The sequence below is a fragment of the Pipistrellus kuhlii genome, unplaced genomic scaffold (genome assembly GCF_014108245.1).
Source record: "Pipistrellus kuhlii isolate mPipKuh1 unplaced genomic scaffold, mPipKuh1.p scaffold_m20_p_22, whole genome shotgun sequence".
Taxonomy (NCBI): Eukaryota; Metazoa; Chordata; class Mammalia; order Chiroptera; family Vespertilionidae; genus Pipistrellus; species Pipistrellus kuhlii.
This window is the reverse complement of record NW_023425521.1, coordinates 4,706,409-4,725,368: the sequence shown is the minus strand read 5'-3', so window position 1 is coordinate 4,725,368 and position 18,960 is coordinate 4,706,409. Positions and strand designations below refer to the sequence as shown.

The window sequence follows — 18,960 nt, the reverse complement described above, 5'->3', positions numbered from 1 at the left end:
ATATATACATATTACTTAAAATTTTTATTTTCCTTGCTCTAAATTTTAAACACCAGTACATTGATATTTTGTTTCTAGGAATAAGATGTTGCTTTTTATTTGTAGGCGGTGGTTGAGAGGCATCCCTTCCTGTGGGGACTGTTGGGTGTCAGCATTAGTGCTGAGCAGGAACTGAGGTGAGGTGTGGCAGGCGCTGGAGGACAGGGCAGTCCAGCCTCAGCGTGGCTATGGCTCGGATTTAACTGGAGAGCGCCTGGCTCCTGGGAAGCTGTTTGCACAGGGCCTGGGTGGACAGCGGCCTCCCTCTTACTCCCCAGAACCCCTTGGTCATACTCATAGTCACACTCCTTTCTCCAGGTGTCACCGCTTTCTCAGCCTTTCCCTTCCCACTCCCCCCTCCTCCCCTCCGAAAACTCAGCTCCAGGGCAAGGAGAACCTGCTGTTTCCCACTTACCTTCCCCCCAAAGCTCTAGGGTCCTTTTCCTACACTGGCCAGAACCCAGGGCTTGTTCCAGCGCCCCTTCACCCTCGTCTGGGTGTCTTTTCCCGTTCTCCAGACCCTCTCCAAACTCTGTCCCCAACCTCAGCAGAAACAGCAATCTGGAGCCACGGCAGGAGGAGGAACACACTGTTCACAGATCAACTGTGGTCACAAACCACAGGCCAAATCCTGCCTGAACACGCTCCAGGAGCCCTACCCCCCCAGGGAGATGGCCAAGCACTGGCCTAGATCACAAAGTGCGCTATGCACATTAGTTGGGGATCGTCCCATAATAATCCTGGGAGGGGGAAAGGATCACTGAGCCCATGAACCCATTTTCCAGAGGAAAAGGTGAACTGTCCTTTCCCAAGAATCATTTGGTAACTGTGTCAGGGAAACACCCCAAACTGGTCCTCTGCCTCAAGGTCAAGCTCTTTTAAACCGGGCCCTTCTCCCCTGGCAGCAAAGAGGACACAGGACAGGAGAAGCAGGGGGGCCTTTATTAGGGTCTGGCAGATGTGGGGGTGGAGGTGATAGCCCAGGCCTGGGCCTAGGAACAGGCAAAGGGCCCTCGGAGCAGGAACCCAGGCCTCCCTGCCCCAATCCCTGCTCTCATCCCAGGTTCCTTCCTCCAGCGCCCCCGCCCCCGCCCCCGCCCCCACCTCTGGGCAACAGAGCACCAAGAACTGACAAGCAAGACCCTCCAGGGCCACAGCTTGGAGTGGAGTGCAAGATCCAGGCTTCTGCCTCCCTGCAGCGGGCGATCTGGGGAGCCCAGAGCGTCCTCCCCACCAGGATACAGTAGGGACGCTTCTCGGTCCCGCGGAAGAGAACAAACGCTTGTTCTCTGCGATGGGGGCGGGGGCGGGGCTTGGGCCTTTAGGATGCACCTAGGAAGAGGCCAGAGGTGAGACCCCCGGGAGTTTCTGAGACTCCACCTTGCACTTGCAGCGTCTCCACGTGTCCTTCCCATGGGCTCTGGTGCACAGCTCAGAGTCTGGGCCAGGGCGGCGGATAGGCCAGTGGGAACCTGCTCCAAGACATCTGTGGGTTTCAGAGTGAGGGTTTCCCCGACACCAGATTCATCTCTATGTACACAGGACAGCACCCCGGTGGCCAGGGAGCAGCCGCCCGGGGCTAGTAGGAATAGCCACCCTTAGGGCCAAAGGGCTGGGCGGGACCAGCCAGCTCTGGGAGGTAGGCGGGGCTCTCGTCCAAGTGGGACAAAGGGACTGTGTCTTCCTCACTGACCGGCCTGTCAAACTCGGCCTTGAGAGCTGGACGCTGGTTGTCCGGGAAGGCCAGGGAGAAGAGGGCCTCAGGCTCGCACACAAACTTGTATACGTAGCGCTCTCCGGCCACCTGTGGGGAGAGAGGGCTGGGTCCGTCTAACGGTCTCCGGGTCCGTGCAGGGGTGGGGAAGGGGCCTAGGCAGATGTGTGAAGTTCACTTCTCTCCATACTCCTTCCTCTAAGCAGCCAGCTCCCTTCTGGGGTTCAACTCTGATCTCAACCTCTCCATGATGTGGACTTCTTAACGGTTAGCACTTTTTTGGGGGGATTGTCCACAATTTCTTGTCCCTTCCGACTGGCTCACTATCTGCTCCTGCAAACTCCCGAGAAGGCGCCTCTGTCCCCCTGCCCCCACCCTCTTGTCCCCGGACCCTTAGCCCTTGACCTTCTGCATGATGCCTTTCTCGTAATAGTATCGGAGGGAGCGGCTCAGTTTGTCGTAATTCATGGCGGGCCGGTTCTTCTGGATGCCCCAGAGCCTGGCGACCTGCGGGGAAACAGGAGGATTTTGGGATGGCGACGCTGGCTCAGCAGAGGAAACGTCAGCGGCAGGTCAGAGACAGCACTGGAGGTTTTCAGTGCACAATGCTGAGCGGGTCAGGCAAATAAGCACTGGCTCAGAGACCCCGGTTTGGTAAGAACTCGGCAACGATGATGGTGAAGACCCATGCCACCCGCTCCCAGGCTCTCTCATCGCCAGGCCCAAGACCCGTCGGAAGGAGGGGAGGGAACATCGGAGAGGCCCACCTCCTCAGGCTCGATCAGCTTGAACTCCATCCCCCGGCCCGTCCAGGCGATGAAGTGAGCGTTCGTTGGGTCATCCAGCAGGGCCACCAGGAACTGCCACAGCTGCAAGGCACCCCGGCGCTGGTAGGGCGGTCCCTCTCGGAATGCTCCCATCCCTTCCTGCTTGATGTCTCCTGGGGAGCACAGGGCACGGGCGTGTAGGGCTTGCGCCTTTGGGTCCCCCTGGCAACCTTCTCTCCCCGGAGGCCTTTCCGGGCCCTTTCTCATGAAAATGTCAAGTGATTCCCAGGTGACACAGTCCGAGGGCACCGAGAAAAACCTGACCCTCTCATCTCTGACCTTCAAATTTCTCAGGGACGACACAGACATCCTCTGGGAATGGTCGCACAGGTTTCTCATAGCCATAGCCTTGAGGAGGAAGGTGGGGGTCACTCAGATCTGGGGGGGTTCACCGACGAGACCCCAGAGTGTCCAGAGGGATTCCTGGTCTGTAGACCCTCCCCCCGTGGCAGGACCCCCTTTTAACCTGGAGGACTTGGCAGGGAGCGGGGGCTGCCTTACCCATGGTCCCGTCCCCTGGAGAGGGTCCGGGGAAACCCTCTGCATGGAGGTACATTGACGCACACCCAGGGACATCTGGGGGTAGAGGAAGAAGGGTGATGTTATCGGTGGCTGGGGCGGAGGTGGGGGCAGCAGGCCTACACGCACTTAAGAACTTCCTGCCAGCCTGCTTTCCGGCTCTGTTCCCAGCTGCCTGCCTGCCTACCCCGGTCCCAGGGGAAGTTCACCCAGAGGGGGTGTGAGGCTGGAACCCGTCAGCTCGAGGGCTGAGCCAGAGGGCAGGGGTGGCAGCAGCTGGGGTGGGTAAAGCTGTTCCACAAGGCCCAGGATTCCGGGGAGCAGCTGTTTCCTGTGAGTTTGGGGGGAGGAGGGAGGGATAGCGATGAACCTCCGGGGAAAGGGTACAGTGTCCATGTCTAAGACTCCCCTGGAATGGCTAACCTCCGGTCAGCAGGTCAGATTCCCTGCCCAGTGTGCTATATGAGGGAGGGAGGGAGGAATCCATGGAGGAAAGGAGAGTGGGTGGGAGGGAGAGAGACTGCACGGATCTGTAATTAAGGAAGAGGCAGTGGGCACTGGGCCGGGTTTTCTCCCCACAGCTCTGACAGCAGAGCCCATTCCACTCCGTTGGATTCCATTCCACAGGATGGAAACATCCCCGCTCCACCTGGAGGAGTTGGTGGTGTGAAGCCACCCATTCAAGTTCCAGCCCCTTGGCCCTCCACTCCCACCTATGAATGAGATGGTGAAACCTGACACCTCCGGGAGGAGGCGGGAGAGTGGGCTCATTCATGCATCCATTTTGTGAATGGAATTCCTGACTCCTTTCAGAGGAAGCTGGAGGGGGAGGGGCGGGAGTTCAAGGGCAAGTAACATGATCTCCTCCGGTCTACATCCTTTGAAGGTCAGCGGCAAGAGCGTCTCCCTCCGCTTTCCTGCATCTCCCTGCCAGGCGTGGCTCAGGCTTAGGCCCCGGTGGAGGAGAGGAGCGCCCTTCTGGTCCTCACTCAGGCAGCCTGGGGCTTTGTGGTTCGTTCCCCTGCCCCTAAAAGACTGTGTTGTGCATCAGAAAAAGGGGAAATGTGAAAGCTCTGGCCAGCTCTGAGCCTATTCTAATGGCTGGATATTTTCCTCACGCAAGTGTGCATAGAAATTCAGTTGGGGATAGTAACGGTGTAACAAGCCAAGGTTTTCTGGGCCCTTCCTCACTGAGAAGGGCCATCCCTGTGCACTCGGGGCCTTAAACTACTGCTGTTGATGAATATATGGCTGAGTGCATCTCACTCAGGTAAACAGGGTGGAACTAGAGTTTACAGCAGCCCCTACTTCCGGTACCCAGCTCTGGCCAAGATGGCGGGCTTGAGCAGGTTGTATTAACCCTGAGTCCCAACTGGGAACTAGGAACCTGGCTAGTTTCAAGTTCATGTTTCTCTTCATTCAAATCCTTTCGTATTAAAAAAAAAATAAAAAAAAAATATATATATATATATATATATATATATATATATGCTTTTATTGATTTTAAAGAGAGGAAAGGAGAGGGAGAGAAACATCAATGATGAGAGAGAACCATTGATCAGCTGCCTCCTGCACATCTCAGACTGGGGATCGAGCCCGAATTGAGAATTTAACTCTGACCTCCTGGTTCACGGGTCAACCCTCAACTGATGAATCACCCTGGGCTCCCTTCGTATTGTCAAGCATCCCTGGGACTGAGAACAACCTATGAATCGTTGTATCCCCTAAATCCACAAATTCATACTCCTCCACCAGTACTATGGACTCTACAGGTAATTAAACTCTCAGGCACCTGTTAAATAGACACAGAAAGAAATGGCTTAACTTGCCTATTGCATCACATGCTACCTGAGGGGTAAGGACCTACATCCCATGTATTTTTTTATCTGAATATAAGCTTGCCGCCTGAAAAAAATGACAATTCTTTCGATCCCATGAAGAAGTGAATGGGTTGGCTTTGCGAACTAGTAAAAAGAGAGGAAGGTAAAGAACTCGGGGAAAGACGTTCTGGGGGTTATCACATGCCACCCCGCCCAGCAAGCTCACCCCGCCCCCTCCCGCCTGAGATGTCTCTTACCCGAGTCATAGGCGAAGTCCGTCTGCTCTTGTTTGATCACCACCCCCGCCCCTGGGTACCTGTGCCCATTGACCCCACCCTGGCCCATGGCCAGCTGTTCGTACAGGGGGTCAAGGTATTCCTGCTTGAAGCTCTGCTGGGGGTAGGGTGGGCAGGGCTCCGACAGCTGGTGCTGGTAGGGGGTTGGGAGGGGGGCCCTGCCCCCTCCCTGAGAGGAGGTGAAGGAGTGGCACAAATCCAAGGGCTGCTGGAAGGCGGAGCTGGACCGGGGGAGGGGGGGATGGAGAAGGAGGAGAGCATTAGATGAAGTCCTCCTCATGCCTGCCACCCCCAAAGCTTGCAGAGTGGGCTCCAGGGTGGGTGTGGGTGTCAATATCCCCCCCCCCTCCCTTCCCCCACACCAGGTCACTAAAGGGCAGATGGAGGACCCTCAGCTCCCATTCTGGGGGGTCTCCTTACCTATGCTCCCCGAGGTACCCATGGCCAGGGGGGGGCTGGGAGGTGCCAGAGGATCTCACGAAACTCCGTTGTTCTGCCCGGGGATAGGGCGGCAGGGGCGGCTGTCCGGGGGCACCGGGGGCGGGGGACTTGATGGCGATTTGTCTAGGGGGGTCATAGGCACTGGAGTTGAGGGGGAGACAGGGGTGAGGGGGGGCAGAAAAGCCAGGCGAGCATCTTCGAACCCTTCACCCACCCCCAGAGAAGTCAGGGCACGGGGTTATAGGAGAAGGAAGAGGACAGGGTGCCGGGAAAGGAATGGCAGGAGCCAGACAAGGCCCCGAATGAACTTTTCCACCCTTTGTACATGCTGACGCGGGGTGTGGTCTTGAGCACACTGCCCCCCAGCCCAGAGCCACTGACTGGGCTTCTTCAGTGGGAACAAACGTGGCCAGCCTTCGCACATAACCCTGGGACCCACTCCTAACTGCTCGGACGATACCCTCCCTGCACCGCTCCCTTTTGGGAGCTCGGAAATCCTTTCTGTCCTCTCACGTGCATTTATTTATTTATTTATTTATTTATTTATTTATTATTGATTTTTACAGAGAGGAAGGGAGAGGGACAGAGAGCTAGAAACGTCGATGAGAGAGAAACATCGACCAGCTGCCTCCTGCACACACCCCCAACCGGGGATGTGCCCGCAACCAATGCACATGCCCCTGACTGGAATCGAACCCGGGACCCTCCAGTCCGCAGACTGACGCTCTACCACTGAACCAAACCGGTTTCAGCTCACGTGCATTTCATTGCAACCGCTGCCTCTGCTCTCGAGTGCCCCTCCCTCCTCCGTCGCCGGGGCGGCCCTCACCTGGAGTAAAGGCACTGCTCGCCATGGTGGTAGGGGAGAGGCGGCTTCCTGCTGCAGGACAGGGCCGGGTCTGTGCGGGGACTCTGGGGCTCCTTCTTGATCCTGGTGGTGGGGCTGTGGAAAGCTACTGTGGGGGCGGAAGGGGGGCAGAGCGGGCAGAGTGTCTCAGAAGAGGCAGTGAGAGCTTCCTCCACTAGCTGCTCTCCGAGGACCGGCTGGGGGACCGGCACAGCCTGGTCCCTGCTCTGGGTCTCCGTGTCCAGAGAGCTATAGTCACACACGTTTAAGCATTAAGCGGTTTGGCTACTTGTACGTTATGTCTAGTTTTACCCATCGGGAAAATGTCTAATATTAACCGAAGAAATGGTCCCGAGTTCAACATTTCATGCAATCCAAAACCCACCCCAAAAAGACACCTTTGTAGGGGCGAGCACTTTGAATCTCGGGCCTGTGGTTTTCCTGAGCGCCCTGGAAAATTCCGAGGGAGAGGGATGCTTTCTTATTTGGGGCTGTAAAGAATCTTTCTCTTTCTGGTGGAGGCTGGATGTGAGCCACTCACATGTCAGCTGACGAGCACTAGACACAGACTCCTAATTATCTGTGAACATGGGCCTGGCCTGTGGCCCCTGCTGGGTCCACAAACTCCAGCCACCAGGCGGAGGAGCAACAAGTTGGGTCCAAGCTGGCAGAGTGTGAGGCTCTGTCCTACTGCAGCCGGGTCAAATGCCTACTATCAGCCCCATCTGTTATCTGCTGTTTTCGGGTATGTGTGCCCTGTTTCATTTCATTGAGGGAAACAATTGAGAGCTAAGTATCTGACATTATAGCAGGAACTATTGACATTTGGGCCAGATATTGTTTTGTTGGGGGGTGGGGGTGGGGGTATCTCCTGAGCATTGTATAGGGCAGTGGTCGGCAAACTCATTAGTCAACAGAGCCAAATATCAACAGTACAATGATAGAAATTTCTTTTGAGAGCCAAATTTCTTAAATTTCTTCTAACGCCACTTCTTCGAAACAGACTCGCCCAGGCCGTGGTATTTTGAGGAAGAGCCACACTCAAGGGGCCAAAGAGCTGCATGTGGCTGGCGAGCCGCAGTTTGCAGACCACAGGTATAGGGTATTTAGTAGCATCCCACCATACTCTCCCCACTAGGGGCCGGTAGCACCTAGTTCCAGTGTGGCAACCAAAAATGTCTACAAACATTGCTAATGGGTTGGGGGGCACAAAATAGCTCCCAAGTTGCATGAAAGTAACGTGGAATGATTGAGCTGGACCCTGCTGAACTGGCCCAGGCCTGCCCACTTCGGAAACCAGGGGATGGAGGACCAGAGAGATGAAGTGTCTGCTCCGAGGCCACACAGCTAAGAGGGAGAAAGCCCCATTGGAGCCAAGGTCTTCGCGTCCCAGCAACTGCCTTGGTCTTGGAGTCCAAACCCGAGAATGGGGAGCCCTGCCCTCCACCCCTCTCTTTAGGAGAGAACAAGTTGCTCTTTTGTGATTCTCTGTTCCTGTGACTCATTTCCTGTCCTTCCCCACTCTCCATCCCCTCTACCCAGGGCCCTCTACTCACAGTTTTCTGAATGGAAATCAGGAACAAACTGTTCATCACTATCTGGTACCTGAGCTGCGAAGAGAGGTCAAAGGTAAGTTTAGATTGGGGGTTGAGGGGGTGGGGGTTGGGCCTTGGATGGCAGCCCCTGGGAGATACCATTAAAGCAGCCCAGCAGATCAGCACCCACCCCAAAACTGCCTTCCTAGAAATAAAGGCAACTCTGCACCAGGTCCTAGCGCCCTCCATCTCTGGCTCCATTAAGACCCTGGAGGGGAGAGGCTGCAGATTCTCAGAACCTGTCTGAGCAGATTCCAGTCTTTTCCTAGATGCTTTGTCTTTGTTCCCTCCATGTTTCCGCAGTGAAGACAGCCCTGCCCCTCAGAGTTTACAAAGCCCTCTCAAAGCAACAGCAGTCACCTCTGGGATGGGCAGGCATGACAAGGAGTGGACTTTGAATCACAGGGGAGATTCTGACTCTGGGCAGGAATCTGCATTGTATACAACCTACAAAGTGAAATCTAGAACTCTAGATCCCAGGAAGAGATGGAACGGAGAAAAGAGGGTGGTTGGAGGCAGGTTAAAAAAAAGGGATGAGAATGGAGGGGAAGAGGCTGGGGACCCTGGGAGGTCAGGGCCTCATCCCTTTGATGTGCAGCTAGGAGAGAGAGGGGCTCCCAAGCTTGGAAGTTCTCAAGGAGCATTCCCAGTGTGCCAGCGTGGGTGGCGCTGGGTTTGGGATTTCGGCAGCAAAACTAAACTAGAACAGTAGCTCACCCATGGCCTCCAACCTGGACATCTGGGTTGATTCATAGTCCTTATCCTGGTCTCACCAACTCCTTCAGGTGGGTCTACCGCTGAGTACCTCCCCTGACTCCAGAGTCTTTGCCCAGGTTTGCCCCTCTCTCAAGACTAGGTTATAACAGGAAGGGAAAAGGAAGACACCAAGAACAACTTCCTGATAGGCCAAGAAGAGAGGGGCTCAAAGGTGAGGGGCTGGTACCCAAGGAGACTGCTCTCAGGTTAGACCGTGGAGAGGCTGATGGATAAGATGATCAGAATCAGGAATGGCTGGTAAGGGTGGGGGTCCAAGGAGACGGCTGGAGAACACCCTCACTCGTTCTCGCCTGTACAACTAGACACCCCGTTTGCGAAGGCTCCATAGTATCTTCCTTGGTGATTTCAGCCACAGCCTCTAATCAAAATTCCACTCTCACCTGCTAGTCAGGTGTTCTCCACATAGCTGTCAGGGCCACAGAAGTCAAATCCCTTCGCTCTCCCGCTTAAAGTGTGAACCCCAAACTCTTCCCCTCGGCCTCCAAGGCCCCTCATGGTCTGATGCGTTACCTCTTTGACCTGCCTGTGCAGGTCTCTTTTCAAAGCTCGTCAGCTTGATCCCTCTTCCCCAGATCTTTGTCTGCCTATTTTTTTTCTGGCCACCAAAGTTTTAGTTCACGTTGTCACCTCCTCAGAGGTCTTCTCTGACCACCCAGCCCAGAGGTCTCCCTCCCACTCCTTTCTCGCATCCATTTTATTTCTTCCCCAGCAAGGCATGGGAACCTTAACTTATTAACTATGTTCACGTATTTATTGTCCGTCTCTTCTACCAGGAAGGCAAGCTTGCTGAGGGGATGGGGCTTATCTGTCTTAAAAAAATAATAATAATAATAATAAAAAAATATATATATATATATATATATATATATATATATATATATATATATTTTATTGATTTTTTACAGAGAGGAAGGGAGAGGGATAGAGAGTTAGAAACATCGATGAGAGAGAATCATCGATCAGCTGCCTCTTGCACACTTCCCCTACTGGGGATGTGCCCCGCAACCAAGGTACATGCCCTTGGCCAGAATCAAACCCGGAACCTTTCAGTCCACAGGCTGACGCTCTACCCACTGAGCCAAACCGGTTTCAGCTTATCTGTCTTGTTCATCTGATCCCCCAGTGCCACAGGAATGGGGTCTGGCTCACAATAGGCTCTCCATGCGTTATTTGTCAACTCTGTGAATAAAGATAGAATGACTTCTGTCCTCAGGCTGGTGGGAGCCGGGATGGTAGGCCTGGGAGCAAGAAGGAAGAGATCCTAACCAACCAGCCAACCAACCAGCCAACCAGCCTTTCCTCACCCTGAGGGCTCCCCTCTCTCCACCACCAGGTACCATTAGAGGCAGGTCCTCCAGGAAAACCCTTCTCACGTGGCACACGTTAGGCGGTGGCAGGGAAATTCTTCACCAACTTGCTTTAAATATCATGTTTGGTCTTGAGTGTACACCACTCTTTAAAGCTCAAGAGTTTTATTAAAATAGATGTTTAGATCCTAAAATGGATGTTTATAGGCAGATGACTTCTTGACAGAGAGATTGGGCAGAGGGGGGTTTAAGAATCAGGAGCCACCAGCAGCTAAAGAGTTGATGAAACCTCAACGTAAAACAATTCTAAAGCGATCAAGTAAGTCAGTAGGACACGACATCCCTTGACAAAAACAAACACACACACACACAGGGAGCACATGTCTTTCCGGAAGCCCCACTCCGGCACAAAAGCAACCGTTTCCTGACTGGCCCGGATCAAGAGTCTGGGCACATTGTTAAAACAGGGATTCCAAGCCACCCCCAAGTCTCATTCCATAGGCAGTTTTATTTATTTTTTAATTTAAATATATTTTATTGATTTTTCACAGAGAAGAAGAGAGAGGGATAGAGAGTTAGAAACATCGATGAGAGAGAATCATCGACCAGCTGCCTCCTGCACACCCCCCACTAAGGATGCGCCCGCAACCAAGGTACATGCCCTTGACCGGAATCGAACCTGGGACCCTTCAGTCCGCAGGCTGATGCTCTACCCACTGAGCCAAACTGGATTCGGCATAGGCAGCTTTATTTTTAACAAGTGCCTTAAGCATGGGCAAGATTGGTGCAGACCCACGTTCATCCATGCCGTGTCCTCTGGCCCAGCCCCAGGGGACTGGACGGGGGTAACGGGAGCAGGATGAGCAGCATTTCCCTCCCTGCTGCGTACGCGAGGCGGGGCCTGCGGGCAGAGGCGGGGGGTGCAGACCCCCCAGGGGAGGCTGACGCACCTGAGTCCCCTCTGGGGCTTCGTTAGCTGCTGCTTTCCTCTGAGGTGACGGCTGGGGCATCTCCCACTGACGTCACGTGCCAGCTCACACGAGAGCCCTAGGGTTCGCCCTGCCCTCCCTTCTGCCCAGGCCTGAAGACGTGGCCAGACCTCCGCTCCACAGCAGTCCCGGGGGCTGATGGCCACCCCCGCACACAGACCACCCTCCAGAGGAGGCCGTGCCATCCTCTTCCCGGGGCCAGGAGAAGTCAGTGGAGGCAACCGGGCTGTGGCATGAAGCCCAGTCCCCGACTGGCCCTTCCCTATTTCACTGGCTTCTCCCAAAGGGGCGGGGCAGGGCCGCAGTTGCTCAGAAACTGTTAACAAAGATAGAAATAGGGACAGGAGGCCCTGCCCGGTCTGGCTCAGTGGGTAGAGCATCAGCCTGTGGACTGAAGGATCCCGGGTTTGATTCCGGTCAAGGGCAGGTACCTCGGTTGCAGGCTCGACCCGGGAGGCAATCAATTGATACATCCATGTTTCTCTCTCTGTCTCTCCCCCTTCCTTCTACTCTCTCTAAAAAAATCAGTGGGAAAATATGCCGGGGTGAGGACTGACAACAACAAAAAGAAATAGAAACAGTAACTTTTAACACTGCACCTCACCTTCCTGGAGAGCAGATTTCTAGTGACCATGTTTGGTCCTGAGTGTATGCCATTCTTTATTTATTTGTTAACTTGGCTGAGTTTTGGCTGCCAAGCCAGTGTGCCAGTCTTCCCCCAACCCCACCCTGGCACTAAGGTCGCGGTTATCTGCCTGAGGGCATGGCAGGTGCTGAAGGATGGGAAATGTGCCAAGCCAGCAAAATGCCCAAAGAGAGAATTTTTAGGGCACATCCTTCCCACCAGGAGGCTGGGGCTAGTAGGAGAGGAGGGGCTTGGGGACTTCCCAAGCAGCTAATTCCACCTCAGATGAGCCTCTCACCAGCATCACGTAAGCCCCAGCACCATCTCCCCTCCCGGGGTCCAATCACAGGAGGAAGGGGCCTTTTAAGGAATCCTAGTGGAGAGGCGGGGGGCCACTCCCCAAAGCTTCTGCTCCTTTGTGTCAACACTGGCCTCAGCTCCCACCCTTATCCTGCCCCCATCCTGTGTTCGGGAAGGAACCAGTTCTGTGCCTGTGGAGGAGACCTCTGTCCCCAGGAACCTTCTAGAAGAGATGGAGCCAGAAACATGTAGGAGGTATTGTCGCTAAAAGACTGGGGGATGGGATTAACCCCATCTCTCCCCACAGACATGCTAAGGCTCTGACGGGCATATCCAGGGATTCACCCTCCCCCCCCCCCCCAATTCCTTTATTTCACGGCAACACAAGAGTAAAAGCCCCCACCCCCATGCACACCCTCCCCACAAAGGGTCTCCTTTGGGTTTACAAAGACAATGGAAACCAAAGGGCAAGGGGACTGGAGACCTCGGCGGCGGGGGGGCTGAGAGCAGTGATTCTTAGGAAAAAGGGAGCAGAGACCCACCTCTGAGAATCTCATAAAGGCAAGGATCATTCTCTTTCTAGAAAAACCCACATTCCTTTGTGTATGGCACACCCCAACATTTGACCGTGTCAGAGAGCTCTAGGCCCCCTGCAATTCCTCTGCAGAGCTCCTCGGCTCCGCGGACCCACACAAAGGCCATCGATGGCCCGGAGTCAGCGTGCCTTACACCGACCCAGGCCCCCCACAAGCCGGGAAAGCAACCCTGGACCCAAAGCAACACACCTTTTGCCATAACCAGCGAGGCGTGGGCTCAGCCTCTGAGCCTGCGTTTCCGGACAGCAGCCGGATCCTTTCTCCGGCAACTCAACAGATCCCGGCACCCCGAAACCAGAATGCCCTCTTGGACTCACTGTACCCCCCTTTGCTCTGTCTAGAAAAACCCCAGCCCCAAAGACAGCTGAACTGCCTGCCCCTACAGAACCCCACTCACACTCACCCCCAATGATGACCGGACAGACTCTGAACCCACAATCACATCGACCTGGATCCAACCTGGGCATCCATGGACTGTTTCACAATCCTCGCAACCCCAATCCCTCCCCCCCACCCCCCCCACACACTACAAGGACCTGCTGCTGCTTTCCAAATTGGGGTTGTAGGAAAAATTCAGGCTGAGGGAGGCCGGTTGGACTCCAGCCCCATTTCTGGCAGGTTTCCAAAGGGGCTGGCCCCTCCCTGCCACCCCAAAGCTCCCCCTGGGCGGCAGGGGCCACTGACCTGGTGGGAAGAGGCAGGAGAGGAGGCTGGGGTGGTGCTGGGGTGGAGCAGGGGGACAGGGCCCCGGCAGCTGCATCTGTCTCCACAGAGAGAATGCGAAGGAGCAAGCGGCCTCAGCATCCCCCCCTCAGGCCTGGCCATCCATCGCCAGCTGGGAACCTGAGCTGCTCCCTCAGAAGGAAGGAGAGGGAACCAAGGAGATCCCAGCGCTCGCGTCCCCCCACCTCTCCGTCCTACGATCCCCACCCCCACCTCCCCACCCACTGGATTTAAATGCACAGACACTTGCAGGACAGCAGCATGAAGCGCCAACGCTCACCGTCACACTGACACACGCAGAGAGACACACGTACAGTCCCCGGACCCCCTCCGCCAAGGGGTGGGGCTTCCGAGGTGGAGAGACGATGATGAGAACATTTTCCTCTCCTTCCCATTCCACCCCGGGCACCAGTGGGCCAGCGGCTGCCCACATGCCAGCCTCTGAGCCCACTCCTAGATCTCAGCTCCACTGCGGGGAGCGCTGGGCCCCTCAGCTGACAGACAGACAGACAAGGAGCCTGGTGAGCCAGACGGAGATCAGGCGCTGGGAAAGGAAGTCTTTGAGAGACGTGGAAACTGACACCTCTGCGTTCCCCAGCGCCAGCACAGCTCCGGAACCCTGGGACCTCGGGAGGAGGCTGGGCGGGCTGGGCATAGCTCTGCCTGTAGCTCGCAGCTGGGCACCCGGGGCTTGCTGAGTCTGGAAGGTGTGCACGGTACCCCAGAGCCCCCAGAGAGCCACGAATTCCACAAAGTGTTTCCAGCACTTGCTCTATGCGAAGTAGTCATTCTGTAACACCTGTGTTTTTGGGGATACCACACTGGTCAGGACAGATGTAGTCTCACTCCAAGGATCTAATCAGGAATCTTCCCTTCCTACCCCAAGCCTTTATAGAGGGTTCCGGAGGAGCAGGGTTTGAGCTTTAAAACAATCACCAAGGATGCCCAGACGGAGGGCTGGGGAGATTCTAAAGAAGAGAAAGGCCTTCGAAAAGGTCTCTCGGTTTCCAGAGAGTTAAAATAAGGGACCCTGAGATGGGCCCTTCCCCCTCAGAGACTAAACGCCATTGGCCTCCTGCCTGCAGCCCCACCAGTGACACCCTCAGGCCCCACCAAAACACACCAATGGCTCCAACCAGGAGATCCCGGAACGCTCCCCACTGAGCCAAGGCCCAGCTCCTGACCCCACCTCTGCCAGCTTGCAGCTACAGCTACCCACCACACACAAGTGGGGGAATCTGCCTGGGGAGGAGGGATTCAGGGGAAAGGAGGAGCCGTTGCCATCAGAATTACAATCAAGGCTATTAGGGGGAAGGGGGGCCTCAGAGTCCTCTTTGACAAAGCGCTGCAAAAATAATTAATTTAAACGTTTGTTATTCTTTTGGCTCAGACAGAACGTTGTTTGGCAACTGGGAATTGGGAAGCAGAGGAAGCAAGAATTTAGGTAAAAACCAATGTTTTGGCAACTCCTGAAGATACGTAACAAATTAATTGCTCTTTCTCCTCATCTTCCTGTCCCTCACACCCCTCCCCCCAACGCCCCAACACACACCTCAGCCCGGCGGCCGCTGCCAAATAAACTTTGCAAATGAAAATTTCAACCAGGAAAACGGGCCTGGAGCCAAGTTCCATTCAAATAAGCAAATACCCCACACAATGGTCTGATTCATCCCCAGGCCTAGTTACACAAGCCCTGCTCAGGGCAGAGAAAATAAATATCAATATAAGTGTCCATGCTGGGCGCTGGGGACCAGAAAGGCAGGGGCCTTGGGGAGGGGGCACTGGAGAGCTTCTGAGGCCAGCGAGAGAGGAAGTGGGCTGGGTTGGAATAGCGGGGTTGAGAGCACCCCCGCCCCCCATACACACACACACCTCAGTAATGGGAAAGGTCATAGGACTACTCACCTTCAGCGAGCCACGTCTCCTGGAAGTGACTTAGATCCTGGAAGAGATCTGAGGGGTGAATAATGGAATTGGAGAAGGTGAGGTGGAGGTGATGGTGAGAGAGGGGGAGCCCCAGCGAGCCCGGCGACCCCCCTTGGGGCCAAGAGTGACCCGAGTCCCTTGGAGGAGGGCGAGTCTTTTTGGCACAAAGGGTGGGGGCTCCAGGATCGGCCCTTTGGGGAGGGCTGTGTGGCGGGAGGGGAGCGGTGCTCTCTCCGGCTCTTTACCTTCGGAGTCGGGGGGCGGCAGGGAGCCGGGGTCCATGAGTTTCCCCTGCGGGACCATCAGCGCTTCGCGCAAGCTCCCATTTCCGGGAGATTTCTACGGGGAAGGAGAAGAATGCCCCTTCATCACCCTGAGGTCGGCTGGTCTAGGCGGCGGGACGGGGTTCTCGGGGTAATTCAGGGGCCGGGCAACCCCGGACCGACCCCCTGGGGCCTTGGGGCAGGGGCTGCGGGGCGAGGTGCAGGGCGGGGGCCCCCGGGCGTGGAGGCGGGCGCGGCGCTCACGCTGCAGAAGGTGTAGGGCACTTGCTGGTCCAAGTATCCGCCTTTCATCCTCCGCTCCATCCGGCCGCTCCCTCCGGCTGCGAGGCCCGGGCCCCGCGCGGGGGCAGAGACCTGGGAGGGGGGCGGGCTGCGTTCGCACACCGTCCAGGGAAAGCAGCGGGGCGGGGTGGGTAGGTAAGGGCAACGGGGAGAGGGGACCGTCCCCAGGCTCTGAGTCCGACGGGCAAAACTTCTCCGACTCACTCGGGCGATTGGTGGGGTTTCGCTTGCCGAGCTCGGAGCGCCGTCGCCACTCCCCTCCCGCCAGAGGAGGTCCCACCTGCTCCCGGGAGCCGGCCGGGCTCGCGGTTTCGGCTGCTTTCTGCAGCCCTGCTCTACCCGGGCTCGGTTACATAAGACGTGCGTGTGTGCGTGTGTGTGTGTGTGTGTGTGTGTGTGTGTGTGTGCGCGCGCGCGCGCACGGAGGAGCGGGCAGGGCGCGCACCATCCGCACGCCCACAACTCCCGCGCCCCCTCCAGCCCTGAATTCCCAGCGCCTCCCTCCCACCGCCGCCCTGGAATCTGTGGGGGTGGCAGTGAGAGCGTGGGGGTGTGTGTGTTGAAGGCGAGGCAGGGGATCGCGGGCAGAGAGTCCCTCCCTCTTCCTCCCGCAGCCTCACCTGAGGCCGGGGCTCCTGTGCTGGAGACGCGGGGGGTCCTGGGCATGCTCCGGGGCGGCGGCGAGGCCGCGGGGCTAGGCCGGAGCGCGGCGGCCCGGGCCTCGGGTCCCCAGCGCACGAGCTAGTTTTCCGGGCGCGGCGGACAGTTGTGTGCCCGGGGGAGCCGCCGATTGGTGCATTTCCCTTGCCTCTCGGCCCAGGCTCTCTCCCCCTGGCCCCCTCCCCCCCCAAACCCGTTCCCTTTGTTTCATTGACTTTTGTGAATGAAACCCCAGGGCCGGGAGCGTCCGCCAATCCGGAGACTCGCAGGGCCAAGTCGAGGGGCGGAGTTTCCCAGTCGCGGCGGCCAATCAGAAAGCAGGGGCTGCTTCCTGGCTTCATTCACTGCCCGGGCTCTCATTCATAAAAAAATAAACTCGCGGCCGGAGTTCATTCAGAAAGAGCCGAGAGGGAAAGAGGGACGCCGAGGACTCGATGGCTCCTCCGAGGGGCTCGGCGGCGGCCCTGGGTCTGAGGCTCGGCGAGCCCCTCCGCTGGCGTCTGCCCGCGTCCCTGTGCCTCTGCATGGACGTGGGAGTGTGATCATGTCTGCGTAGGCGCCCTGGGGGGGAGGTGAGCGGACTTGTGTGCCCGGAGGAGCAGTAATAATTAGCGCTTATGAAACGCTCCTCTTCCACGTGCTCATTTCATCCCCATAACCTGGCGAGGTGGCTCTATTGTCTCCATTTTGCGGAGATGGAAAATGGACACCCCGAGAGGGGCGGTGACTTGGCTGAGGTCACTCGGCTGCTGGGGTTTACGGTTCCCCATCGCCCACGTCCTCCTGTACAGCCAGCCCTTTGAGGCCACAATGAAATAAACTAAAGCTCCGTGACAACAACTAATACACAGTGGGCACTCCGTAAATGTGAGCCGGCGTGTAATCCAGGCTCTTCCTCAAGGGTCTGTGCTCTGCAGAGCAGTTGCGTGACCCACTTTCTAGTAATTGCGGCAGAGGCCCCAGCGTGGACCTCAGAAAGGTCAGCTCCCCTCAGCCATCTTTCCTCTTACACACACGCGGATTAAGGAGCCAAAGCCCAAAGGAATCTGATGTTCTGGGGGGGTAGGACTGATTCCTGTTCCAGCCAAAAAAATCTGGCAATTATCTCTGTCACCTCATTTATTCTCTTTATTCAGTAAACATTTATGGTGCCAGACACAATGCTGGGTGCCAGGCAAACAGCTGTGCCCAAATCAAGCACGTGGGAGCTGGGCTGCTGAGGCTGCAGCCAGGGGGACACACGGGACATGACCCCCCCCCCCCCCCGCCCGGCCTTTTTATTTTTCCAGAGACAATTCTCTGGGTCTAACGTGGATGCACGTCTTTGAGGAGAGCCGGGTTTTGCTTGCTGCCTGTTTGTGATACACACAAGAGACTGGCCAATCCCCAGGTCACTAGTGGCTGCTTTCAAATCCATCTAATCCAACGGCCCACTTTACAGAGGAGGCACCGGGAGGTCCTGAGAAGGAAATGATACGTTGAGCTCTTTCCTCTGGTCAGGGTCAGAGCGGGGACTGAAACACCGAAACTCCAGCACCGGTTTAGGGCTCATTCCATGAGATCATCTTGGGCCAATGAAAATGAATGTCCCTCTCTTCTCTGCTGAGATGTTCTTTAAGGCTCGTGTCTGCTGCCCCTCCTCCAGGAAGCCTGCCAGGCAGTCTAAATCAATCCCTTAAGGACGCACCACATTCCTGCCTGGGTCTCCGACAGGGCTGCCTGTTATTCTGCCTCATGGTCTAGTCGTCCCTAAGGATGAAGACTTCTCCGGGGCCCGAAGGAGGTCCGTTTGCCTCTGAAATTCTCCTCCCAGCCTGCTTCATGCTTAGGGGGTCTCATGAGATACGTGTTTGGTAAATAGGGACAAGAAAGGCAAGACGAATGTAACTTAGCAGGCACCCTGCCCAAAGGAGGAGAGACAAGCTCAAGCAAATCCCAGCTCTGGGCTGGATGGAACCAGTTCGGGGAGGAGTTTGTAACGTCTCCGGGCCAGGAGACGTGGGGGAGGAGGACAGAGGATTCTTCCCGAAGGCAGCTCTGACACGGCTCCAAGACAATGAAGAAAATTCTGGTGGGTCCCAAAGTGGGCACTCAGGTTGGTTTTTTTTTAGGGGTTCCCAGCTGTTTCTGAGGGGGGCCCCTGGCTCATGCCCACTCCCCATGCAGGGACCTCCTCCTCTGGCTCTGGCTCAGGCTCAGAGTAAGAAAAGGTGCCACTGTTGCTGCCGCTGCTGTCAGCTGGCCTCCAATTCACCAACACCCAGGCTCATCACCGTGAGCTCTCCCGGGGGACCATCTGCGCCTCTCCCAGGGTTCGAGGTAGCTGGGGAGAGGAAGGAAGAGAGGGGCTGGAGGTTTCTGTTGGCGTCACATTACAATGACCAACTCCCACT

General features: G+C 56.3%; 1 protein-coding gene across 16 annotated transcripts; it reads right to left on the bottom strand.

The window, feature by feature from the left end:
- Positions 1 to 959: 959 nt before the first annotated feature.
- ETV4 (ETS variant transcription factor 4) lies at positions 960 to 16,744 on the bottom strand. 16 transcript variants are annotated; one of them, XM_036451228.2, is made up of 13 exons: positions 16,528 to 16,740; positions 15,869 to 15,979; positions 15,587 to 15,680; positions 15,321 to 15,368; positions 8,060 to 8,113; positions 6,486 to 6,609; positions 5,636 to 5,797; positions 5,177 to 5,436; positions 3,082 to 3,156; positions 2,860 to 2,928; positions 2,521 to 2,693; positions 2,159 to 2,260; positions 960 to 1,843 (listed from the first exon to the last, which is right to left on the bottom strand). In XM_036451228.2, the coding sequence occupies exons 2-13, from the start codon at positions 15,926 to 15,928 to the stop codon at positions 1,619 to 1,621; spliced, it is 1,446 nt and encodes a 481-aa protein (XP_036307121.1). In that variant the 5' UTR covers positions 15,929 to 15,979; positions 16,528 to 16,740; the 3' UTR covers positions 960 to 1,618. The 16 variants fall into 16 exon arrangements, with proteins under 16 accessions (XP_036307121.1, XP_036307118.1, XP_036307123.1 ...); XM_036451225.2 differs by having other exon boundaries at positions 6,486 to 6,612; positions 16,528 to 16,739; XM_036451230.2 differs by having other exon boundaries at positions 5,636 to 5,779; positions 6,486 to 6,612; positions 16,528 to 16,739.
- Positions 16,745 to 18,960: the final 2,216 nt, after the last annotated feature.

Excerpts from the sequence above, each read along its gene's own strand:
- ETV4 (XM_045586223.1), bottom strand. The coding sequence starts at position 16,573 with ATGCCCAGGACCCCCCGCGTCTCCAGCACAGGAGCCCCGGCCTCAG. Across the intron at positions 2,929-3,081 it reads TCCAGGGGACGGGACCATGG|GCTATGGCTATGAGAAACCT; the intron begins GTAAGGCAGCCC and ends TTCCTCCTCAAG. Across the intron at positions 1,844-2,158 it reads AGAAAGGCATCATGCAGAAG|GTGGCCGGAGAGCGCTACGT; the intron begins GTCAAGGGCTAA and ends CTCTCCCCACAG.